General features: G+C 38.3%; 1 protein-coding gene across 1 annotated transcript in view; it reads left to right on the top strand.

The window, feature by feature from the left end:
- The window catches only part of LOC114363469 (dedicator of cytokinesis protein 1-like), a 66,409-nt gene that overhangs the window by 10,002 nt on the left and 30,059 nt on the right, over positions 1 to 26,348 (top strand). The window contains exons 2-6 of the mRNA XM_028319193.1: positions 8,564 to 8,710; positions 9,163 to 9,241; positions 9,941 to 10,138; positions 14,467 to 14,571; positions 17,902 to 18,087. Coding sequence (XP_028174994.1) covers positions 8,564 to 8,710; positions 9,163 to 9,241; positions 9,941 to 10,138; positions 14,467 to 14,571; positions 17,902 to 18,087 — 715 coding nt within the window. The remainder of the gene's footprint in view (positions 1 to 8,563; positions 8,711 to 9,162; positions 9,242 to 9,940; positions 10,139 to 14,466; positions 14,572 to 17,901; positions 18,088 to 26,348) is intronic.

Below are 26,348 nucleotides of genomic sequence, written 5' to 3'. Positions count from 1 at the left end.
TGCTTTTGGAAGAATTCACCTATTTGCTTTGTTTTCTTATTTGCAGCATGGCTTACATATTTTACGCTGATATGCAAAATGACACGGTTTAGTGGAAAAACAAATTTATAGCTTTCATATGTTTTGAGCTCATTCCATCTATTTTAGCGGTAGCTTAAAATTTGTTAAATGTTGAAGTAATTCAAAAGCTAACTATGAGTACGTTCCCAAGTTCCCATTAGTATTTAACTTTACTAATTTATCGTAACTTTAGTAAGTCCTTTGTGTATTTAACTACTTTTCGAAGACCACAATTTTTCGTGTAGAGGTATCTTTTAACATAGATACAGATTTTACATGTACCGTTTGAGTTATCCTTTTGAGTTTGGGCCCTTGTCTTATTAAATATCAGCCTAACAAACTACCCTACAAGTTGTCATGAAATATTCTAAAAACAATGCGCATCCTGGTCTGAAACGGTGCGAACAAAGGCTCACAAACTGCGCGCTTGTTCAGAGTGGGTTTCAGTCGGGCGGCACGCACTGTTGCCTTGGGCAACATTTTAGTGAAGGTTTTGTCTACAATATACATTTTGAAGGATACGCTGTACAATTTATGAATAGTTTTCCGACTGTCAGAATATTGTAACGATAAGTTAAGTTACAACTGAAATGACTACAGGGTCATTCCATCGTTTCGGGTGTTACGTTCGTACACATATATTCAACAATTTCTTGTATTTTGAAATAGTATTTTAATAATGTTAGTGCCTTAATCTGTCCGTTTTTAGTTGTTTTATCTAAATAATAAAGTTTGTACAGCTTAGAATGTAGGATAACGAAAATATGAGTCGAAAAGTGTGCGTTTCGGGCGTTACGAGATTTTGCCTCTATGTTCTGACTGTTGCTGCATTTACTCGAAATTTAGCGAATTTTCTTAAGGAATCATACCTAAAACTTACAGGACTTCTAAAGTATGAAATTTACAAACCATGTAACATACAATCACTGTTACATATAACGTTTTACTATTTTTTTATAAATTTTTTCTTTGTTTCGGGTGTTACAGTGGTTCTGTTTCGGGTGTTACGAGTACGAAAATTCAACGTGTTTTATCGATAAAATCGGTGTTTTATTAGTCTCTAGGTACTACGAAATAAGGAGTACAACAAATAAACACAAATAGAGCGAATTCTGGTTTGAAATTATGTAGCAGCTTTTTTTAAAAAATATACAAAGTTCAAGTTTATTTTTTCCTCAGAATACAGCTTTTTCTATTGTTTTTGGCTTGAAATAGCATTACTTTAATTTCTAATTACGATATTTATTGGAAATGTCGAACATGGAAGCTTTTATACAATACTTTAATTTTAGTGTTAAGTCGACATTTCAAAAAAGTCATAAATAGAGAAATATGACTCCTTTTCCGATGCCAGCGCTAGTGGGAGGTCGAAGGAGCCTCACAGTAATACTTTTTGACTTCTCCAAGCAATATATACGCGTTATCGACAATAAATAAAAATGTGATACCCAAAACGTTTCGGGTGTTACAGTTTTTAATCAAGAAAAAAACATACTAAATTAGTATCAAGCTCAAATATTAGTTAGTATTTGAAATCATTACTACCATGACCTTACTTTTACCAAATATTGTTATCCTAATCCATGTGTAAGGTACAATAATAAAACAAATACCTGTTTTTTTGTTTCGGGTGTTACATCGCCGAAGTAACAAGAAAACACACTTAAAACTTGATGATTATCAATTTTTTTGGGACTATGACGCTATCTACCAATACTATGATAAATACCCTCAAATCATATAGTGGCAAAACGGTTCACAGATTGATAGTTTTTTTTAAATCGTATTACCAATAATAAGAGAGAAAATGATCATTCAAACAGTTGACTTAAGTATAGACTTTGAAGACTAATAACTTAAAAATTACTTGTTTCTTCCAGATTTTTTTTGTTGCACATTATAATTTGGAATGTTTACTTTCANAAGGAGCCTCACAGTAATACTTTTTGACTTCTCCAAGCAATATATACGCGTTATCGACAATAAATAAAAATGTGATACCCAAAACGTTTCGGGTGTTACAGTTTTTAATCAAGAAAAAAACATACTAAATTAGTATCAAGCTCAAATATTAGTTAGTATTTGAAATCATTACTACCATGACCTTACTTTTACCAAATATTGTTATCCTAATCCATGTGTAAGGTACAATAATAAAACAAATACCTGTTTTTTTGTTTCGGGTGTTACATCGCCGAAGTAACAAGAAAACACACTTAAAACTTGATGATTATCAATTTTTTTGGGACTATGACGCTATCTACCAATACTATGATAAATACCCTCAAATCATATAGTGGCAAAACGGTTCACAGATTGATAGTTTTTTTTAAATCGTATTACCAATAATAAGAGAGAAAATGATCATTCAAACAGTTGACTTAAGTATAGACTTTGAAGACTAATAACTTAAAAATTACTTGTTTCTTCCAGATTTTTTTTGTTGCACATTATAATTTGGAATGTTTACTTTCAAAAATCATCAGATTTAATGCGAAAAGAACATATTTTGTTTTTCACCCTCGGTAACATTTGTCATGGAATGACCCTACAGGTTAGATAGTCGGAGAGACTTGATCTCGGTTTAAAGACTTTTACATCTCATAAGAACTTGTAATTAAAACAACAATTCACTTAAAATGACATCTAAAGGCTCAATACCTGGTAGTACCAAACAAGTTTCAAAAATTAAAGGAAACATCTAATTTTAAGTAAAAGCTTTTAAAAACTTGACTAATTAAATGTATTTATAAAAGTATGCAAAAAAACAGAACCAAGCTTTAAAAATATATTACTTGTACATAATATTTATACTTCCGCGATTTCAAAATCTTATAACGTTAAAACTGTTCCAGGCAGACATTTCTATTAAAATTACTTTTCTAACTGTCAATGTAGAGGGAAACGCGAATTTTCACAGTGAATAAACCCAATAGAGAAAATCGTAACATTTTCTTACCATTTATTTTTATTAAACCGCAAAGCGCTTGTTTATTTAGGGTAAGTACAACATTATTAGTGATGTGCTGTGATTTTTATCGATAGATCGCATGGTACAAAAAATATACGTTATGATTTTAAGATTATATTTTTAGAATAGTCTGCAATAACAATCCGCCCTGTAAGCCTATTCGTTTTTATATCAGCCTTAATTAAAATAGTTTGTAATAAGTTAATATCTGTTACAACGTATTTTACACCAAACCTTGAATATTTTATTTTATTTTAACAAAGTTATCACAGCATTTAAAAAACTCACGTAAGCATTTGCAACGGGCAAGTAAATGTAATTAGTACTAGCTCTATGCGCTAGTGAGGTTCATGATGCTATCAACATTTCATTGGATTCTAGATTGTTTAATCAGTTTTTATCGATAGCTAAGTGCTAGTTATTTTTCCATCACTAAATCATTATCATAAACGTGGCGAAGTATTTTAGGAGTTCATACATGTTTTCGTCTAGACTGTAGATGTGATCTTGATTCAATTTAAATGTAAACGAGGCGACGTGTACTTGGAACACTGGTGCTTGAGGATTTCTTAGTTGTAAATTAATTCAAAGTGTCATTGACTTTTTGTTCTGATTTTTCTTTCGTTTCAATCTTTTTTTGTCTTGAGGTGAACCAACCCTAGCGCTTAAGTCTTAAGATTTTTTTTGAGGAAACGTCACGAATTTTTATATTTTTAAAAATTAAATCCTGGTTTGGAAAGCTGTAATTTACATAAAGGTCTTTCTTAGCGCATGCAGTGGTTACCACATTAACATACGCATCATTAGCTCTATTGTTTTTTAATAGTAGATAAATAAATAAAGGTTTCAAGACAGCATTGTTCTAAAGCAAGAAGCATCTTGAAACTAAAATTAGTAAAACTTTGCACGACATGAAGGACTTTGACTAAAATCAACGCTAAGTCTAGTAACTTGGAGTACGTTCCCAGTAATCAAAAGTTCTGAATGGCCTCAAACCTTTATTAAATAAAACTTTCATTAAATGACCTTCATTTTCTTACAACAAAGGATCAAACAAGCTTGAATATATTTCACTTTAAGTTTTCAAATTGTTTACGAATTAACTGTTAGCAAGTTGTTATTGCTTAGGGCTTCTAAACTAGGTTAGCGAGTGTTGCTTGAATTTATTTAATTGAATTATTATGATAAAATATCTAAATAAATTATAATAAAAGTAAGATTTCAATGAATTTAAAAAAAATATTGTGTCTTTCATTTCATTAGGTATACATACGAGTAAGTTATTACAAAGCTTTATTTTATAATTAAGCATCATGTAAAAGACACGTTTCAAAATTCCTCCAATAGTAAGTACCTACCTGAACTTTCCCCAAACATATCAAATTTTCCAAGACAGTAACTTCCAGTATAAAATAAGAAACGACGGTAACGTCTTCAAGATGAAATAAAAATACCACCCCGTGCCGAAAATAAGTGGGAAAATGTGTAAAGCAATGAATTAATTACGCTGAATTTACGATAAAAAAGTTCAAAAACGAAAACAATAATTAAATATTCATTACGAGGAATTATCACGTTGCCTTTCTTTTCGGGCATTCCTGGAAAGCCTCAGACTTGGATTTTGTGAAGGGCTAGGGATGTGACAAAGACTTTCATCAATGTCGATGCTTTAAAATTATTATTTTTACACAGAATGCAGAAAGGTAGTAAGGATCTGGTGATATGAGGATTATTTTTTTAACTCTTCTACTGGTGTTACAGTCAAATCCATATGAGTGAGAGATTTCTGTGTAGTGTTACCTACTTAAAGTTTTAATTGTCTTAAATTAATGGTTTTAAAACAATTGCAAAACTGGCGTACCTATTATTATGAGATATTATTTTTATCGCGGACAAGTCACGTTACTTACGCAAATATTTTTTCAGAAATGTATCGATAAATTGTACATCACTATTCCATCTCCTTGGCCATTAACGCTATTACGCTAATGATTCGCCAGGGCAAAACACCCTCCTAATTACAAAACAAAGCTTTTTAATAAAGATATTTCTTTCTGCCTCCCCATTTAACTTTTTGTAAAAATAAGTATTTATCATTTTTCCAACTTTAATATGTTTTTGTTATTTATATTTTTTATTTATTCTAAGCGAGACTGTGCCGTGTGGGGNGAAACGAACGAAGCGAGACTGACTCTTTCTATAAGATCATAGCCACATAATGTACAAATATTATTTTAAAAAATGTTCATTTATGTCAAACATGGCATGATTAACAAAATTACTCAAAATAAGTGATACAGTTGACTAAAAAAGTTAGGTGGTGGGTTGCACCACACACCCACCACCTAACTTTGACCGTAACTTTGACGATAACCGGTGTTTTTTGTATGGAGTTTGGTAAATTGACGTTACAGTTAAAGTAAGAGGTGCAACCCAGTCTTAGCATCTCAGCAAACGTGTCGCTAGACAATTGGTTTTACTATACTAAGTGCTTTATTAATCTAAGATTACGTTAGACGCCAATGACTCATTCATCCCTTTTGTCAATGTTGTGACAGTCTTCGACAAAGAAGGAAATGTATGAATGAACACCGCTTAGACCATCATTCTATTGACCAACCCAACAGCCAGTACATTTTGATTTCTCCGAAAGCTTTGATTTTACTCGGAAAATTCGTCAAACGTCCGCACCGTTTTCTATAAATCACGGCCACTGGCTATGTGAATTCATTGTCACTTTGACGTCTCCCAAATTGAAGCACCGAAAAAATTGACACACGCATTTGAAAAAGCCTTCGAAAATATCCAGTGGGGGTTTTTACAACAATATCCATTTTCGGTCGAGCAACGGACGCCACGCGTTTGCTAAAGTTGATATTTATTTACCTACGGCTAGAAAGGCTTTACATTCCTAGCAAATGAATTTTTAATTTTATTTTTATTTTATTTTATTTATTTATATTAGGGAAACAAACAATTTTGATATACAGACAAATAATCCAGATTGATTTATCGCACAGTGTTTAATTTTGTGCTGACTATATTTTAAAACAGACTGCGAGTAGAACTGTAAACTTTAAAATGACTTGACTGCTATGAAAAATACGCCATATTTTGACCATCATTAAAGTCTAAATACTATTTTCACTAACAAGTTATATGCTAAATCTTATAAGAAATACTCAACAAAGAAAACGTCGTCCACTTCTTACACACATACTTAATGCATTGCAGGGCATTATTATGATGGCGTTCCGTACTTTATCAGTGTTTTTTCAGCTACCAGTTTCAGTTATTTGTCTTCATAATTATGGTGTAGCATCACAAAATGTTCATACATTGCCTTTGTTCTCTCTTACAAACAATGACCCAAAATATAATTGAGTGACTCCAGCGGGCGATGTAAAACAGTTTGACCGCTGGACGCACGAGAATTGATTTCCGATGTCCTGGTGATTACTCGATTCGGTCATTTGCATCGATATTTCGGATCGTTTGTAGAAATGAACTCCCTGTGCAAATTCGCCGACACACTGGCGGATATTATGGCGTTGTTTGTGGATGCAGTGTAACCGAAATAAGGCCATGATTTCCCAAATTGTCGATATTTGACCGATTTTGTTTGCAGATAGCTTCTAAATGAAAAGATATTTTAGCAAACAAAAAATTGTACGAGTAAGTTAATGTCTTTAACTAGGGCGACAACTTTTCCAAAACACGATATTGCATAGTTTGTCCGATAAAAAAAAATCATCATCAGTCGCGCNGTGAGCGCTCTAGACGCGTTACCTCTCGGCCGGCTCAGCAAGCAACGAATGCTGGCTCTACTAGAGCTGGTTAAGGGCCCACTTTGCGCCGCGCCCGCCGCCCGGGCGCTATTGCTTCCACATCTGGCGTCGACTGTACGCGCTTATATGTAGTGTAGGCAGGCCTCCCGCTAGATGAACCGACGATCTTGTTGAAGGTCGCGGGAAGTGCTTGGATGCAAATAGCGCTGGACCGGTCGTTGTGCAAAGCCTTGGGGGAGTAGGCTTTTGTCTAGCTGTGGACGACATTTGACTTAAAACGAACGTACGCGTGGAACCCGTTTTACCCCCTAAGGGGTGGAGTTTCGTAAAATCCTTTCTTAGCGGATGCCTACGTCTTAACATCTACCTGCATGCCAAATTTCAGCCCGATCCGTTCAGCGGTTTGGGCTGTGCGTTGATAGATCACTATGTCAGTCAGTCAGTCACCTATAAGTTAATATTTAGATGTTCTATTTTTAGTTTGCTAATATGAATCAAGGTTAACTTACCCATCGTTTACAGCGCCTACATAGTGAGCGCTCTAGACGCGTTACCTCTCGGTCGGCTCAGCAAGCAACGAATGCTGGCTTTACTAGAGCTGGTTAAGGGCCCACTTTGCGCCGCGCCGCGCCCGCTGCCCGGCCTTATTACTTCCACAATTGTCCACAAATGTGTAGTGTTATAGGCAGGCCTCCCACTAAATCATTGGTTCCCAAACTTATTTGAGACGCGCTCCCTTTCGACCATACAAAAAAATCCGCGCTCCCCCTCCTCCAGTCAAGATTATTTATTGGTCGTATCGAGCAGTCCGGAATGCATTCTCTTAGCGGTCGCGGGTTTTTTATACTTAAGTACAATCGCGGAATGAAAAGGTTCGTCACCTTAGTGTCGGTTTTCGCTTGCACTAGGTACTGTAAGAGTCAAACCTGCCAACATAACAGTGCAAGAAACAGTGCTACTAACATTTAAATAAATATGACGTTTGCTAACGAATAAGGTTTTGCTTGTTTATTTTTCTATCCCATCAGTGCAATGCAATGATGACATTGACCAATTGACAATAGTTTTTTTTAATTAATAGAAATAATGATGGCAGGTTGAACGTCAGTCAGTCACATTTAAGTTAATATTTAGATGTTCTATTTTTAGTTTGCTAATATGAATCAAGGTTAACTTACCCATCTATCGTTTACAGCGCCTACATAGTGAGCGCTCTAGATGCGTTACCTCTAGGCCGGCTGAGCAAGCAACGAATGCTGGCTTTACTAGAGCTGGTTAAGGGCCCACTTTGCGCCGCGCCCGCTGCCCGTTCTTATTACTTCCACAATTGTCCACAAATATGTAGTGTAGGCAGGCCTCCCAATAGGTGAACCGACGATCTTGTTGAAGGTCGCGGGAAGGAGTAGGCTTTTGTCTAACTGTGGACGACATTTGGCTTAAAACGAACGAATGAACTCGTGAATCGCTAGTTACTTATGAGAAAAACTAGCGGCCGCCCGCGACTTCGTACGCGTGGATCCCGTTTTACCTCCTTAGGGGTGGAGTTTCGTAAAATCCTTTCTTAGCGGATGCCTACGTCATAACATCTGCCTGCATGCCATATTTCAGCCCGATCCGTCCAGTGGTTTGGGATGTCATAGATCACTATGTCAGTCAGTCAGTCACATTTAAGTTAATATTTAGATGTTCTATTTTTAGTTTGCTAATATGAATCAAGGTTAACTTACCCATCTATCGTTTACAGCGCCTACATAGTGAGCGCACTAGATGCGTTACCTCTAGGTCGGCTCAGCAAGCAACGAATGCTGGCTCTACTAGAGCTGGTTAAGGGCCCACTTTGCGCCGCGCCCGCTGCCTGGACTCTATTGATTCCACAATTGTCTACAAATACGTAGGCAGGCCTCTCACTAGATGAACCGACGATCTTGTTGAAGGTCGCGGGAAGTGCTTGGATGCAAATAGCGCAGGACCGGTCGTTGTGCAAAGCCTTGGAGGAGTAGGCTTTTGTCTAGCTGTGGACGACATTTGGCTTAAAACGAACGAATGAACTCGTGAATCGCTAGTTACTTATGAGAAAAACTAGCGGCCGCCCGCGACTTCGTACGCGTGGATCCCGTTTTACTCCCTTAGGGGTGGAGTTTCGTAAAATCCTTTCTTAGCGGATGCCTACGTCATAACATCTACCTGCATGCCATATTTCAGCCCGATCCGTTCAGTGGTTTGGGCTGTACGGTGATAGATCACTATGTCAGTCAGTCAGTCACATTTAAGTTAATATTTAGATGTTCTATTTTTAGTTTGCTAATATGAATCAAGGTTAACTTACCCATCTATCGTTTACAGCGCCTACATAGTGAGCGCTCTAGATGCGTTACCTCTAGGCCGGCTGAGCAAGCAACGAATGCTGGCTTTACTAGAGCTGGTTAAGGGCCCACTTTGCGCCGCGCCCGCTGCCCGGCCTTATTACTTCCACAATTGTCCACAAATATGTAGTGTTATAGGCAGGCCTCCCACTAGATCATTGGTTCCCAAACTTATTTGAGACGCGCTCCCTTTCGACCATACAAAAAAATCCGCGCTCCCCCTCCTCCAGTCAAGATTATTTATTGGTCGTATCGAGCAGTCGAATGAAAAGGTTCGTCACCTTAGTGTCGGTTTTCGCTTGCACTAGGTACTGTAAGAGTCAAACCTGCCAACATAACAGTGCAAGAAACAGTGCTACTAACATTTAAATAAATATGACGTTTGCTAACGAATAAGGTTTTGCTTGTTTATTTTTCTATCCCATCAGTGCAATGCAATGATGACATTGACCAATTGACAATAGTTTTTTTTAATTAATAGAAATAATGATGGCAGGTTGAACCAACAAGGTTTTAGTTTATCAATCATAATAATCTTCTTGACAAGATAAATCGTCAAACAACTTTGATCTGAATAATTTTGAACTTTACTGACGAACAGTTAAAGATTATTTTCTCTAACTCGAGATTATTCTGTAACATAGTTTCAAAAGGTAATATGTGCTCGCGATTCGTTGAAGGAATCAATTTGAAAACTGACGAACCTTTTCATTCCGTGACTGTACATAGATATTTTTAGTTTGCTAATATGAATCAAGGTTAACTTACCCATCGTTTACAGCGCCTACATAGTGAGCGCACTAGATGCGTTACCTCTCGGCCGGCTGAGCAAGCAACGAATGCTGGCTCTACTAGAGCTGGTTAAGGGCCCACTTTGCGCCGCGCCCGCCGCCCGGGCGCTATTGCTTCCACATCTGGCGTCGACTGTACGCGCTTTGCTGAAGGAAAAGGCTGAGGTAGGTTTGTTGATGTGCTAGGTTTTGAAGCCCCACTTACATGTGAGTTACTCTGTAGAATTTTTACTTATTTAGTAAGTTTGTACATCAAGGAAAATACGGCATTACCCATTTTCATAAATAGAGAAATGTAGATTCTCTATATGAGTTGCAGTGATATAAATTAAATGGGAGATTCGTCTCACGAATAACTGGAGGCAGATTGTAAAAAATTTAAGTGACTTTAGTTATGTTTACTGTGCACTGCTTGTTTGCTCAGACAGGAGTCCCAATTAAAAAACTAGTCAAGAAAGGACTTTCCTTTTAGATTAAAAAAGTAATGAATATGTAAGTGGGGCTGTTATGAAAGATTAGTGTTTACCCAGGTGTTTTTATTTTTGTCTGTAAAATCATGAAAATTTTCTTTCCAAAAACACTTTAAATTTAACACAATTTGACCAAATTCAACCAAGATTAGAAGTTTAGAACTAAATCTAAATTCAATTTAAGTAAAGGACTTGAACCTGTTTTATTCTGTTATTTATTTGAATTTCATTTTGCGTCGTTATGCAATACTATCAAGATCGGTTAGCATACAATTTTGATTTCAGATTATTATATTATTTTTTGGTTTATTTCCCATCAACCATTTTAGATTTATTTTAAAGTTACAAATTGCAATAATCTTAAGAAGGCAAAATACTCATAATTTTAACAATTCGTTTCTGTATTGCGATTTGTAACTTAACCTGCTGGATGAAGACCATTAGCTAGAAAATGTGTGTTTATTTTGAACCGGCGATGTCTACATGTTTTAACACTATGTCCGTCCGTACACCATAAGTCCACGTTGTTTGTTATGTACGCACTTGGCACTCCCTGGCAATGGTATGTAAGTAATTTAACTTGGAACCCGAACTGTGAGCGAGTTTCTGGTGAGAAAGAGATTTTTAAATCACCGATTTCGGATTTCGATTTCTTTTCTAAAGGGCCGCCTAAAATAGTGAGCTAATCTGAAGTGTAAGAGTCTCATTTAACATGGGAACTAATTCTGTAATATAATACTGAAATTACATATTAAATACATAGTTGCAAATACAAACATTCTAATTTTATCGGTCAGTAATGTGGTGATTCATGCATTGTATCCTTTATAGTATTATTTAATTTGTAATTAATATTATAATTTCACCAGTATTAACTGGGGAATTACTTCTAACATCCGGAAATATATCCCTTTATTATGGTTTTCCTCTATTGAGGATGCACATGTATTTTGCATTTGCTGAATACTTTTCAAAACAAAAGTAACAGTATAGCAATCACGTTGTTTTGTGTGTTTATTTTCGATTGGCAAATCTCCATAAATGTATAGATTTCGAAGTGAACATTAATAGCTTGGATTTTATTTATAACCTTGTCAAAAACATATGAGTAATCGCCGTGGCGTTATCAAATAAACAGTGTGTAGAATGCTACTGACAGTGTTTTGTAAAGATTACATAGCGAAATTACCAGGATTCCTCAAAAGTTTAAAGTTTCTGTGTATATTCTTCAAATGGATAGATTTTTACTTTGTGTAATGCATAAGGTGCATATTGTGAATAAGCTTAGTGAATTATGTGGCGGAATATTACGAATACTATCAAGATGAGTGAATTGGAAGGTCTCTTCTCACGGGAAGCTCGCTCGCGCCGCAGCTATTTGAACATGTTTGTCCCCGGCCGCCGCAGCAGCAGCGAGGTAAGCACCGCAGTACGCACGCCGATGCATGCCGCCTGCTGGCACTTGATGATAGAATTGTTTTAACGCAATCACCATACGGAATCTGATTAAAATATTTGTATCTGAGGTTGTTATCGCGCAAATATTGTTTTGTTTATTACGAAAGTATTTTTATTTATAGTGATGTATTTAAGCATTGTTTTATTGGTTAGCGAATTATCGATGTAAGACAAAAAATATTCGTTTTATTGGACAACAGCATTTATGCTTTTCAGAAATTATTTTGTTTAGTTTTAATCAGATCTGTATTGGCAATGATTGGGTCTTAATATTTTCACTGTAAATAGCCAATTATAGTGAAAATATTAATATTTGTTTATCTTTAGTTAATGAAAGGATGGATGTGTGAGGATTTATTTTATGAAATGTTCTGACAATCATTTAGTTCAAGATGCATTCCCTAATATACACCCCATTTTATCCTTAACATTCAATACATATTATCCTGTCATTTAACACATAATTATTGACAACCTATGTTGTTGTTATGAAATAATTAATCGGTGCAATACCTATGTTGCTGATTAATTATTTCATAACAATTAAAATACAAATAATTATCATCACACATGCATCCTGTAATAGTAAATTAACTAACATTTCAGTGGGCATTGCTTTAAAAACAGGAAAACTAATGTAAAACTAATTAGAAATTACTTCTAGATCTATTCAGCATTGTTAATTGTATTTAGAATAACGCAAATAATATAAATTCTATTATTATGTCATAATTAATAACGATATTGTTTGTATTTCAATTACAAAACTGGATAGTAGGTAGGTAGTGCAATTATTTTTGAACAATGCGAATGGATTTAAAAGTCATCAGTACCTAAGTTTAAGAAACAACGTTTAGGTATTTTACTACATAGAATACTGAATTGAATTTTGGTACTTCGTATGTTTTTTTCGTAATAATTGGAACAATATTCATAATAATTATGAATTATATTATTACTGTCTTCAATGACATAAAGACAAAACTGGTGTCAAAATGAAAAACTATCAATCCATTTCATCAACTATTTGCGATACAACTTTTATTCCCGATCTATTTAGACAAACGTAATTATTTATCTTGCTCGTAGGTATCTATTTACTAAGGAGGGAAAGAGATGACAAATCTTCAATTCAGTATTCTAAAAATGATGTCCACGCCGCACCACGCATCGTGAGATATGCACACAAATCGTTCTAACTCAAACCACCAAAGTACACCCTATTCCTATAAAAATACAATCCTTTTTTCCTAAATTCACTCTTCTGTCAGAATTTATCATTATTAATATGTATTGTTTACTAACATCACTTTATGTGTGTGAGCATGTAGTGTGTTTTGTGATTTTATGTAGGTTTTTACTACGAGGTATTAGAAAGTTTGTAAAAAATAGCTCAATTAACATCGGATCAAAAAAATACTCCATAAAAAAAAAGAAAAAATGATGGGAGTTTTTTTAAAAGATCATTAAAAAGGAGTATGTAGTTGTAATAACTTTAAGGGGATGTAAAAATTCGTGTGGTTTGTTTTTGGTTTTGTGTGTTTGTGAGATCACTTTTTTTACTAATACAATTATCACTGTGTGCTGTCCTGTCACATGTCCTCCATATGTTTCTTCTTATTATTTACTAATTATTTCTCTTCTATTATTTTATGTTATTTATTTTTAAGAATATTTACTTAGTATAATATGTACTTTTTAAGTATTTTTATTTTCAGTTTACATATTTTTATCCTATAAAACAATAAAAGACAACGTCGTTTTTCTTTTCAAAATAACAATGCAACGTTTTTTGACGTTTTCAAATAATAAAAACAAGCGAGCACTAGATGTCACTTGAGAACTAAATTGTGTGCAAACTCTTGATGTGTTGCATGTCACGCGTTTGCGGGATGACAGCCGTCAAAGTGACAGTTCACTGACAGTTGCCATCTTGCGATTTTGACTTTTCATTACAGTTCTATTTGTTTAAATTGAATTCAATTTGAGTCTTAATTTTTTTCTGTAATGATGAGTTTATGCTATTGGTGTATGCTTATAATACCACTTTCGAAACGTCTTTATGATAATGCGTATTTTTTATGGGCATTTTCAATAAATTTGCTATTAAATTATGTATCAATGTGACCAATTAATCCACTTTAAATTGGTGCTAGAAATCTTGTATCTATAGTAGGTATTTATTATTAATATTTTAACTATATTATATTTTATTTGAATACAAGAAGTCATGTCATATACTAAACGAAAAGGGCAACATTTTTACTAAATGTAAACATGAAAATGAATAATGGAGATTGACAGAAATCTCCAACGATCAGAGTATTTCGATAGTTTAGAACGTGCATGTCGTTTATGGGAAAATGGTTAATAGCATCACATTTGAAATAGACTTGAATGCTTGCCAATAAGAAATGCGCATTACCATACCCTCCGGCTCTGCTGCGAAACGGTTTCGATATCTCTATCCCTCGCCATACGACAGAGCGAGACGGATAGAGCGTTTATCGTAACCTTTCGGAGTAGACCACGTTTCGGTCGTGGTTGACTGTGTGCGCGGTGCAGTTGGAACGAGACGCCGCTCTGAAGTCGCGCTCCGTCGACAAGGCGGCGCGCTTACTCGGCGCCGACACCGCCCGGCTACATGACACGCAGCACGCGAAGCAGTTAGTACGTATCCACTGATCTGGACTTGGCTTCAAGCGTTCATTGACTGCACCCAGCTGCAACTGGTTTCCCCAATACGTGCTCAGACAAAATCGTCAATAGATCATTAAGTCTTCACTGCTCCGGCGGCGCGCTTGCTCGGCGCCGACTCCGCCCGGCTACATGACACGCAGCACGCGAAGCAGTTAGTACGTATCCACTGATCTGGACTTGCCTTCAAGCGTTCATTCACTGCACCCAGCTGGTACTGGTCTCCTACATAATGTGCTCAGATAAATCCATGTGTGGTCAGACTACATCGTCAATAGATCATTCAGTCTTCACTGCTCCGGCGGCGCGTTGGCTCGGCGCCGACACCGCCCGACTACATGACACGCAGCACGCGAAGCAGTTAGTACGTATCCACTGATCTGGACTTGGCTTCAAGCGTTCACTGACTGCACCCAGCTGCAACTGGTCTTCTCCATGTGTGGTCAGACTACATCGTCAACAGATCATTCAGTCTTCACTGCTCCGGCGGCGCGCTTGCTCAGCGCCGACACGGCTCGGCTACATGACACGCAGCACGCGAAGCAGTTAGTACGTATCCACTGATCTGGACTTGGCTTCAAGCGTTCATTCACTGCACCCAGCTGCAACTGGTCTCCTCCATAATGTGCTCAGACAAATCCATGTGTGGTCAGACTACATCGTCAATAGATCATTCCGGCTACATGACATGCAGCACGCGAAGCAGTTAGTACGTATCCACTGATCTGGACTTGACTTCAAGCGATCACTGACTGCACCCAGCTGCAACTGGTCTCCTCCATAATGTGCTCAGACAAATCCATGTGTGGTCAGACTACATCGTCAAATCATTCGGTCTTCACTGCTCCGGAGTCCGGCGGCGCGTTTGCTCGGCGCCGACACCGCCCGGCTACATGACACGCAGCACGCGAAGCAGTTAGTACGTATCCACTGAACTGGACTTGGCTTCAAGCGTTCATTCACTGCACCCAGCTGGAACTGGTCTCCTACATAATGTGCTCAGATAAATCCATGTGTGGTCAGACTACATCGTCAATAGATCGTTCAGTCTTCACTGCTCCGGAGTCCGGCGGCGCGTTTGCTCGGCGCCGACACCGCCCGGCTACATGACACGCAGCACGCGAAGCAGTTAGTACGTATCCACTGATCTGGACTTGGCCTTAAGCGTTCATTGACTGCACCCAGCTGCAACTGGTCTTCTCCATACGTGCTCAGACAAAATCGTCAATAGATCATTCAGTCTTCACTGCTCCGGCGGCGCTTGCTCGGCGCCGACACGGCCCGGCTACATGACACGCAGCACGCGAAGCAGTTAGTACGTATCCACTGATCTGGACTTGGCTTCAAGCGTTCATTGACTGCACCCAGCTGGAACTGGTCTCCTACATAATGTGCTCAGATAAATCCATGTGTGGTCAGACTACATCGTCAATAGATCATTTAGTCTTCACTGCTCCGGCGGCGCGCTTGCTAAGCAGCTAAAGTCTGGTCGCCGAGCCCGTAGAATTTCGTCTTCGTTCGTTTCGAAATTATATTGCTGTCGCGCTCGCACACTCACTGCTGTCGCCCGTCGCACAGTCGCGACAGCATAATACGCGCGAGCGATAAGGATGGGTAGCTTGGGGTCATTGGACGAAATTCTATGTGCTCGGCGACCGGACTATAGTACGTATCCACTACGGTACCCTTGGACTGACCTTTGGTACCCCCGCTGGACTACATTCACCTGGTACGCCTGGTACACCCAGCCGCAGCTAGATACAGTCTGCATGTGCCCTGTCATCAACGTCATCAGGTCATTCATTCTGAAAGAGTATTCTCTCTCTTTACCAGAGGAAAATTGAGGATTTAGCCTACTCGCAACTGGTCAGAAAGGTGACGGGTTCCGTTTAGTCTTACTATTATTATCCTATGCATTGACGAACTGAAATCATGTAAGTATATCTCATAGATAAGAACCTGGCAAGAGCAACATAATACATTTTTCTTGTCTTATGTACATCGTTCGACTCGTATAGCATAGCAAAACTAAGCTTAACTCGGGCGTTGAAAAAAAATGTATGGAGCATGCTACAGCGTTTTACAGGTGAGTCAAAACGCTTTGCGCTTGGAGTATACAGGGTGGAAACGATAAGTGATCTCACGCGATTAATTCTAAACTATACAAGATATCGAAAAACTGATTACTGATCCTGAAAGTGCTTCACGAGCTCTTTCAAACGATATCAGTAATAGGTTACATAATTAACTAGATCTATCCGAAAATTCAATGTTTCCAGCTTCCATACTAAATGTATGCCACTATGTCAGCCACACAATATTAGTAGTGTTATTTTTTTTTATTTTAAATAATAAACACTTAAAATGAACTCGTAAATTGCATTCTAATTTAAAATTATTCATGGAAGACATTGGTTTTAGGCTTTACTTGCTATAATATTATCAAGACATGCGTGCCATGACTGTGGCAGTACTAAATGTATGGAAGCTGGAAACATTGGATTTTCGGATAGATCCAGTTTTTTTAACTTATTATTGGTACCGTTGGATAGAGCTCGTGAAGCACTTTTAGGATAAGTTACCAGTTTTTGGATATCTTGTATAGTTTTTAATATTATGTGGTTTTACTAAATGTATGGAAGCTGGAAACATTGAATTTTTGGATTGATCCAGTTTATTCTGTAACCTATTATTGGTACCGTTTGAAAGAGCTTGTGAAGCACTTTCAGAATCAGTAATCAATTTTTCGATATCTTGTATAGTTTAGAAATAATCGAGTGAGATCACTTAACGTTTCCACCCTGTATAAACATGGAATTCGCTGCCGTGTCTATGATACTTCACCAATATGTATTCAGTCATTTGCTAAACGAAAGTATATTTATTAATGACATTCTATGACATCAATAGTTGCATTTTTTTGCCATATTGTATTGCCATGGTGAAAACGCATCTACTTTATATCATGGAAAATTCGCTGTACAGTATTTATTACTAATCGCAAACATTTTTATGCAGCTGAGTCGAGGCGTATAAGGTTAGTGCTTAGAATAAACAGCCTATGTACCATACCGCTTATTCCGCATTTAGGTAACTCCACAACAATCAACAAAAATCATTTGAGTACAGAAAGGAATAAATTAAGGTTTTCTCCTCTTAGGAAATATTTGTATCATGTAAAATGCCACTGTCGATTCTTCTTCTAAACAAACACACATTCACCTAGACATAAACCTTGATGCACCAAATCACAGATCACTCAAACCTCAACTGTACTGCTATTGAAATACAATCTAAATCCAGGTGGAGCTCTGCGTGGAAGCGCTAGGCGAAGTCATGACCCTCCTGGCTAGAGACGACGTGGGCCCAGTGGAAGCTGATAGAGGAGAGTTGGCCAGGAGACTCCTGCCGACCGTCCTGACCACGGCTGCGTCGATGCTGAAAGAGCGGAAGACTGACGAGCAGGGTTCAGCTGATGATCCGCTACTGGTGAGTTATAAACACTAGGACTCCTGGCTATAGACGTGGGCCCAGTGGAAACTGACTGGGGAAAGCTGGCCAGGAGACTCCTGCCGACCGTCCTGACCACGGCCGCGTCGATGCTGAAAGAGAGGAAGACGGATGACCAGGGGTCAGCTGATGATCCGCTACTGGTGAGTTATTAACACTAGGACTCCTGGCTAGAGACGTGGGCCCAGTGGAAACTGACAGGGGAGAGCTGGCCAGGAGACTCCTGCCGACCGTCCTGACCACGGCTGCGTCGATGCTGAAAGAGAGGAAGACTGACGAGCAGGGGTCAGCTGATGATCCGCTACTGGTGAGTTATTTAGACTAGGACTCCTGGCTAGAGACCACGTGGGTCCAGTGGAGGCTGATAGAAGAGAGTTGGCCAGGAGACTCCCTGACCACGGCTGCGTCGATGCTGAAAGAGAGGAAGACTGACGAGCAGGGGTCAGCTGATGATCCGCTACTGGTGAGTTATTTGAGGAAAACCAAAGTGATTGTCGCAGCCCGCAGAATTGCTAGAACAAGTGGCAGTGGGCGGGGCACATAGCTCGTAGAGCTGATGGCCGTTAGGGCTGAAAAGTTCTTCAGTGGAGCACGGGCCGGAAGACGTAGTATGGGGAGGCTCCCATCAGGTTTTTTATGCAAAACAAAAAAAAGATAAAAAGATAAAAAAGATAAAAGATCATTTATTCACTGAGACAAGGTAATACAACAAGGTAAAGCAAAGCAAGTTGTACAAGTGTTTGCAAGAACAAAGTTCGTAAAACTACCAATAGATGGCGCTGTGCTTACTTAGCTCTCGCAAGTGAAGTATTCGGAGGGCCCTTTATATAGTAAAATCTGTTTGTATGAAATCGACTATCTTTGGAACAATATACCGTTGTTTGCGAAGTTGGCTTTTATTTAGCCTAGCATTCCCTCGACTGGACCTGGGGTGTGTACATGGTCCTTCGAGCCGGATAAGGTGTGCCAGACCTCATCCGGATGGGAAAGTCGTTCTGACGGTGACGCGAATTTTGGAGCATTAAGGCGGTGTGTGGTGCACTGGAGGTGCCTATCTGGTGGTGCCTGTCTGGAGGAGCAGCACCCTGAGGAGTTGGAGCTGCTGCAGCAGGGGTCCGAGCTTGGTGGCCAATCCGGCTTTGGACTTCGGGACGGTGCTGGTGCTGATGCTGGTGAGGAGGTGCCGTCAGGAGCCAGTTCAGGTGCCAGAATAGGACAACTGACCAGTGACGTCACGCGCGAGTGAGTGACAAGGACAAAAACTGTGAGTGTTGAATTATTTTCATATTGGTCGAGTCAAGCAAAATTGAACTCTATAACTTCGTGGTAAATAACTTTAAAAACTTGGAAGTGCTATTAATATACGATACGTAGTGAAGTGAATCGGAAACGCGAATTTGAACCTTATTTGTTTGGAAGAATAAACTTTGAAGATTTAGTTATAATTTGAAGATCATTGGGACTTTGAAAATTTGTGTGCATGTTTAGTATTAACTTAGGCTAATTTTAAGAAAAATTTGTTCCGACGGGGAACCTATGCCCGATTTTGGTTAGATTTTTATTGAAAAAACACTTAGAAATATTTTAGTAATTTTTAACATAGTAAAGTTTTAATGTGTTTTAGACTTAGAAAATTTTACACTTGTCTTTGATAGAAGTTATAGTTTGATTGTGTAAGTTTAAGTTTCTGGAGTTTCAAACCCCGTTATTTTAAAGGTTTATTAATTGCATTTGTTTATAATATTAATTATTAAATATGGATTCAGAAATTAATTTGCAAGTGGATACTTATGATAAAATTTATAAAGCTAAAAAGAATTATAATAAATCTCCTAAAGAGCGAATAACAGAGGCTTATTGTAAAACAAGATTGGAGTCATTAGAGGAATTATGGGCTGAGTTTGCGAAAAATCATAGGTCACTTATTAGAAAATATGGTGCCGCATTAAAATCTCATGAATATTCACAGAAGGATGTTTATGATTTAGCAGAGGAGATATACACTGATTATAAAACCGAGCTTAGGTCTACTATAGAGTCATCTTCGAAATCAAAATCTGCTAGAACTGAAGTTAGTGAGAAACATCATGATTCTATTTTAAAGCTGAATCATTTAAGTTACCTAAAATTGTTATTCCTAATTTTTCTGGGCAATACACGGAATGGATCACATTCCGAGATTTGTTTATCTCGTTAATTCATAATAACTCGAAATTAGATAACGTACAAAAGATGCACTATTTGAAAAGTTCACTCACTGGCGAAGCTGAGCAGTTACTTAGGCAGATTCCGATATCTGAAGCTAATTACGATCGTTGTTGGGCTCAGTTGAAATCGAGGTACGATAATAAGCGCTATTTATCTCATTATATTTTGAAACGATTGCTTAGCCAAAAGAATATTGTAAACGAATCTGCGACAGCTTTAAAAGAATTAATTGATACCACCAACGATTGCTTGAGCGGGTTAGCTAATTTGGGTATAGACATTAGGAATTGGGACATAATTATTATACATATTTTATGTTTGAAACTGGATGCCGAATCGATAAAAAAGTGGGAGTTTAATATTACACAAAGTACTCCATCTGAGGAATTACCTAAGTACGAACAATTTACTGAGTTTTTAACGAACAGATACAGAGCACTAGAGTTTTTAGACAACAAAGTAGTTTCAAATAGATATCAGTCACATAACAATTTCAATGCAAATAATAATATTGTAAAATTTAAAGCTATGCATACTTCTACTGGAATTCAATGTGTATTTTGTTCAGAGGCTCACAAGTTAAGTGCTTGTAGGAGATTTTCGAATGAAACTGTGGACCATCGTCGTAATTTCATTCAATCAAACAGTTTGTGTTACAATTGTTTAGGTTCAAATCATGGTGCGAAGGCTTGTCTCGTTAGTCAAAAGTGTAAAATATGCCATCGTAAACATCACACACTACTACATCCAAAAAATGCAGAGAACGCGCAGTCTAATGTTGTTAAGGTTGAGTCAGAGGGAAAAGATAGTCCACCAAAGGGGCCTTATGAGGCAGGTAAATCAAATAAAACATCAACTGTGGTTTCATGTAACGTCTCGACAGGTAATGTAAAACAAGTATTGTTAGCGACGGCGCTAATCAATACTGAGTCGAGAAATGGGAACAACTACATGTTGAGAGCCTTATTAGATCAAGGCTCTCAAGGAAACTTCGTTACAGAATCGGCTGTAAATGATTTGAAATTGAGAAAAACACCAATTCATGGTAAGATTTTGGGAGTGGGTGGAGATAAAGGATTAGTCTCAAAAGCGAAAGTGACCATAAAGGTTAAATCTAGGTTAGACCCTAATTGGAGTGTCACAGTGAATGCGTACGTTCTGAAATCTATTACTTCTTTCCTCCCTAGTAGGAAAATAGATCAATTAGATTACTCAGAATTCCAAGGCATAGAACTCGCTGACCCGGAATACAACCGACCCAATAAAATAGACATATTATTGGGTGCGGAAGTATTTAGTCAGATAATCCAAGAAGGTATACGAAAGGGATCAAACGGAACGCTCCTCGCTCAATCCACGAGCTTGGGTTGGATTTTATCGGGAACGGTGAAACTACCAAATTATCAAAACGCAGAAACATTATCGTTGCATTGCCAGTTACAAGAAAGCGATGAACTGTTGAAAAAGTTTTGGGAGTTGGAAAATAGCATGAGTCTCACAAAGGAACAAAAGTACACAGAAGAAGAAAGAAAATGTGAAGAATTTTATGTTAAAACAACTACTAGAGATAAAGAAGGAAGGTACATCGTGAAATTGCCTTTTAAGACAGAAAACCCAGAGTGCAAAAGAGGAGAGACGAGAAGTATAGCTGTGCAAAGATTAAAAGGGCTGGAAAAAAGATTCGAAAAAGATAACAAATTCAAAGAAAGTTATAAGGCTGTAATAAATGAGTATTTGGAAATGGGACACATGATCGAAGTACTGGAACCAGACTTGGAAAGAGAAGAATCAGTATATTTACCACACCACGCAGTTGTTCGAGAGGACAAGGATACTACTAAGCTCAGAGTAGTATTTAATGCCTCTCAGGTAGGAAAAAATGGGGTATCACTGAATGAAAACCTCATGGTGGGACCAACCATTCAGCCAGACTTGAGACATTTAGTGATGAAGTGGAGATTGTCGTACATTTGTCTTACAGCAGATATTGTTAAAATGTATCGACAAATAAAGGTACACGAAGATGACACTAACTTTCAAAGATTGGTATGGAGAAATAACCCTAATGAGGCAATCAGAGATTTCAAACTTGTTAGAGTGACTTTCGGTACTGCTTCAGCTCCATTTTTAGCAGTTCGAACGCTTCAACAAGTGGCAAAGGATGAAGGTCTTAATTATCCTTTAGCTGTGGATAAAGTTAGAGAAAACTTCTACATGGATGACATGATGAGCGGTTGTGAATCTGTAACAGAAGGAATAGAATTATATACACAAATGAAAAGTTTACTAAATAAAGCGGGATTCAGATTACAGAAGTGGGCGAGTAATGACGAAGAATTGTTAAAAATGATTAAGAGCAGGGAAAATGAACAGGAAAACGGGAAGGAAAAAGAGGAATGTAAGGATGGGATAACAATAAAAATGGATGAAGTAATAAAAATTTTGGGACTTACCTGGGAACGGCACAGTGATCATTTCCGATATAAAGTTGATCTTCCAGAACTGCTACCACCTATTACTAAAAGAAAAATAATAGCAGATATATCACGCCTATTCGATCCCTTAGGTTGGGTTACACCATGTATAATCATAGCAAAGGTGTTGATACAAAAGTTGTGGATAGCGGGGATTGATTGGGATGATGAAGCACCTAGTAAAATACTGCAGGAATGGTGTACTTACCGGGAAGACCTGAAAAGCATAAGCGAAGTGAAGATTCCTAGATGGCTTGGAACGAGATTAAATGACGTCAAGAGGGAACTCCATGGGTTCTGCGACGCCTCGAAGGTAGCATACGCCGCTGTGGTATACATCCGAACTATTGATGCGGAAGGGAATATCCATGTGTCGTTGGTAACAGCAAAATCTAAAGTGGCACCTATCAAACAAGTATCTATACCAAGGCTGGAATTATGCGGAGCTGTAGAGCTTACACGATTAATGCTGGAGACGTCTAAGGTTCTAAATATTGAACATACAAACCTGCATGCATGGACGGATTCCACAATAGTTTTAGCCTGGTTAAACAGCTTGCCCAGCCGATGGAAGGTATTTGTAGCCAATCGCGTCTCTGAAATACTTACCAACTTAAATCCTAATCAGTGGTCACACGTAAGTACTCAGGAAAATCCAGCAGACTACGCATCCAGGGGAGTTACACCTTCAGAGCTGAAAAATAAATCACTGTGGTTAAATGGTCCGGAGTTTTTGATGACTAAAAATATAAATTACAAAAAACCTACAGAATTAACAACCGAAATAGAAGCCATCAAAGTTCACAACATAACAACTGAAGAAGATTTCTTCGAAAGATTTTCGAAACTGAGAAGATTAATAAGAGTAACAGCATACTGTCGAAGATTTTTACAAATGAAGAAGCCGAAATCTGAAAGAAAAGACAATGAGTATTTAACTACAAAGGAAATGGAAAAGGCGTTAGAAGTTTGCATAATAAGAGATCAAAAAATTAAATTTGAAGAAGAAATTGAAGCTATAAAAAAGAATATTCCAATTAAAAACAATTCATTAAAATCTCTAAATCCATTTATAGATGAAACAAATTTACTAAGAGTCGGTGGGAGATTAGAAAAATCTCATATGGTATCAAGTCGTAAGCATCCGTGTCGTGCTATGCTCGGAGTTTCCCTGCGTGATCGAATCAGAAATGAGGAGATCCGTAGGAGAACCAGAGTGACTGACATAGCCCGCAGAATCGCTAAAATCAAGTGGCAGTGGGCGGGGCACATAGCTCGAAGAGCTGATGGCCGCTGGGGCAGAAAAGTTCTTGAGTGGCGACCACGAGCTGGAAGACGTAGCGTGGGCAGGCCTCCCACTAGGTGGACCGACGATCTGGTGAAGGTCGCGGGAAGTACCTGGATGCAAGCGGCGCAGGACCGGTCTTTGTGGAAATCCTTGGGGGAGGCCTTTGTCCAGCAGTGGACGTCTTTCGGCTGAAACAACAACAACAACAACGTAAGCATCCAATTGTCATGGCAAAGAGCTCTAAACTCACGGCCTTGCTGATTGCAGACGCTCATCATCAGACGTTACATGGCGGACCGCAGTTAACATTGAATTACTTACAGAACAAGTACTACATTATTGGAGCTAAACAATTAGTTAAAACCCATGTGAGAAAATGTGTTGATTGCGTGAAGAATAAAGGTCAGACTTATCAACAATTAATGGGACAGCTACCTGCAGTGAGGGTCACACCAGCTCGTCCTTTTTTACGAAGTGGAGTGGACTTTGCAGGTCCGATCCAAATCCGCACTACAAGGGGTCGGGGTTATAAGTCCTATAAAGGATACATATGTTTGTTCGTATGTATGGCGACCAAAGCCGTACATGTGGAGGCGGTCAGCGAACTTACATCACATGGCTTTCTTCAAGCTTTTAAAAGATTCGTCGCCCGTAGAGGTCCTTGCTCAGATATTTGGAGTGACAATGGCACGAACTTTGTGGGAGCAGCAGCAGAAATACAAAAGCTCTTCTCCAATGAGAAAGACAGTATCCTTCCAGAAATAGCTGAACAATTGGCCAACAACAATACAACCTGGCATTTTATCCCACCTCACGCGCCCAACTTCGGTGGACTATGGGAGGCTGGAATTAAATCCGTTAAGTTCCACCTCAAACGAGTCATTGGCAATTCTACCTTGACATACGAAGAAATGTCGACGGTGTTAGTACAGGTCGAAGCTTGCCTAAATTCGAGGCCTTTATCTAAGCTGGACGGAGATCAGGAAAATGAAGTGTTAACTCCAGGACATTTTCTTGTGGGTGAACCTCTAGTCACAGCACCAGATCGAAATTACGAGAACTCAAATATAAGCTCACTTAGACGATGGCAGTACACTCAACGTATGACTCAAGAATTCTGGCGTAAGTGGTCTAAAGAATATTTGAACCAATTCTTCCACAGATATAAATGGGCCACACAAGCCCCACAACCTAAAGTAGGAGACATAGTGTTGATTAAAGAGGATGGTCTTCCGCCATGCAGATGGTTTTATGGTAAAATTGTGGATGAACATCCAGGTCAAGATGGAATTACGAGGGTGGTCACAGTAAAGAGCAAAAACTCTTTGATAAAACGCCCTACAAATAAAATATGTGTTTTACCTGTAAGTGATTGAACTTACATTTATTATTTAAGTTTTCTGTTTAAATTTTAAACTTGTTTTTTAGTTTTTCAGTTTATATTACTTTGTAATAATTGTTTTATTTTGTAAGCCCAGCAAAGATAAATTCTATTTTAGCGCGACATTTTGACAAGGTATTTTTTTTAAATTTCTTTTATAAGGACAATTATATCAATTTGTCCTTGGCGGGCAGTTAATGTACAAGTGTTTGCAAGAACAAAGTTCGTAAAACTACCAATAGATGGCGCTGTGCTTACTTAGCTCTCGCAAGTGAAGTATTCGGAGGGCCCTTTATATAGTAAAATCTGTTTGTATGAAATCGACTATCTTTGGAACAATATACCGTTGTTTGCGAAGTTGGCTTTTATTTAGCCTAGCATTCCCTCGACTGGACCTGGGGTGTGTACACAAGTATTTGACCGCAATCGCACCTTAAAAACGCCCGGATTTGGGAAAGATAGGTGGACCAATGATCTGGCGAAGGTCATCGAAAGAACCTGGATGCGGGCAGCGCGGGACCGGTCGTTACGGAAATCTTTGGGGAGGCCTTTGTCCAGCAGTGGACGTCATTTAACTGAAACGAATGAACGAACCTTTTGAAATCTTTTGTATATGTAAAGGCGGCGGTTCGCACCGCGACAAAGACAGGAGACCGAGACACAAGATCGAGACGGGAGACCGCGACCGTTACTTGACCGCGACAGTTCGCGAGCGAGACAGAGCTAAGTCAAGAAACGCAGTCTCGTCTCGGTCTCCTGTTACAATCGTTGCGCGAACCGCCGCTTTTAGAAAGAAAACGAGCCTTAAAATTATCACTTCACGGGATTTTTGCAACATGAACACAATGCACAACGTGAAGTGATAATTTTATGGTAAAAAATGCAACAT

Source organism: Ostrinia furnacalis, unplaced genomic scaffold (assembly GCF_004193835.3).
Source record: "Ostrinia furnacalis isolate ACB-3 unplaced genomic scaffold, ASM419383v2 OfSCF7147, whole genome shotgun sequence".
Lineage (NCBI taxonomy): Eukaryota > Metazoa > Arthropoda > Insecta > Lepidoptera > Crambidae > Ostrinia > Ostrinia furnacalis.
The sequence above is the reverse complement of the archived record's forward strand: the minus strand, read 5'-3'. Positions and strand labels throughout refer to the sequence as shown.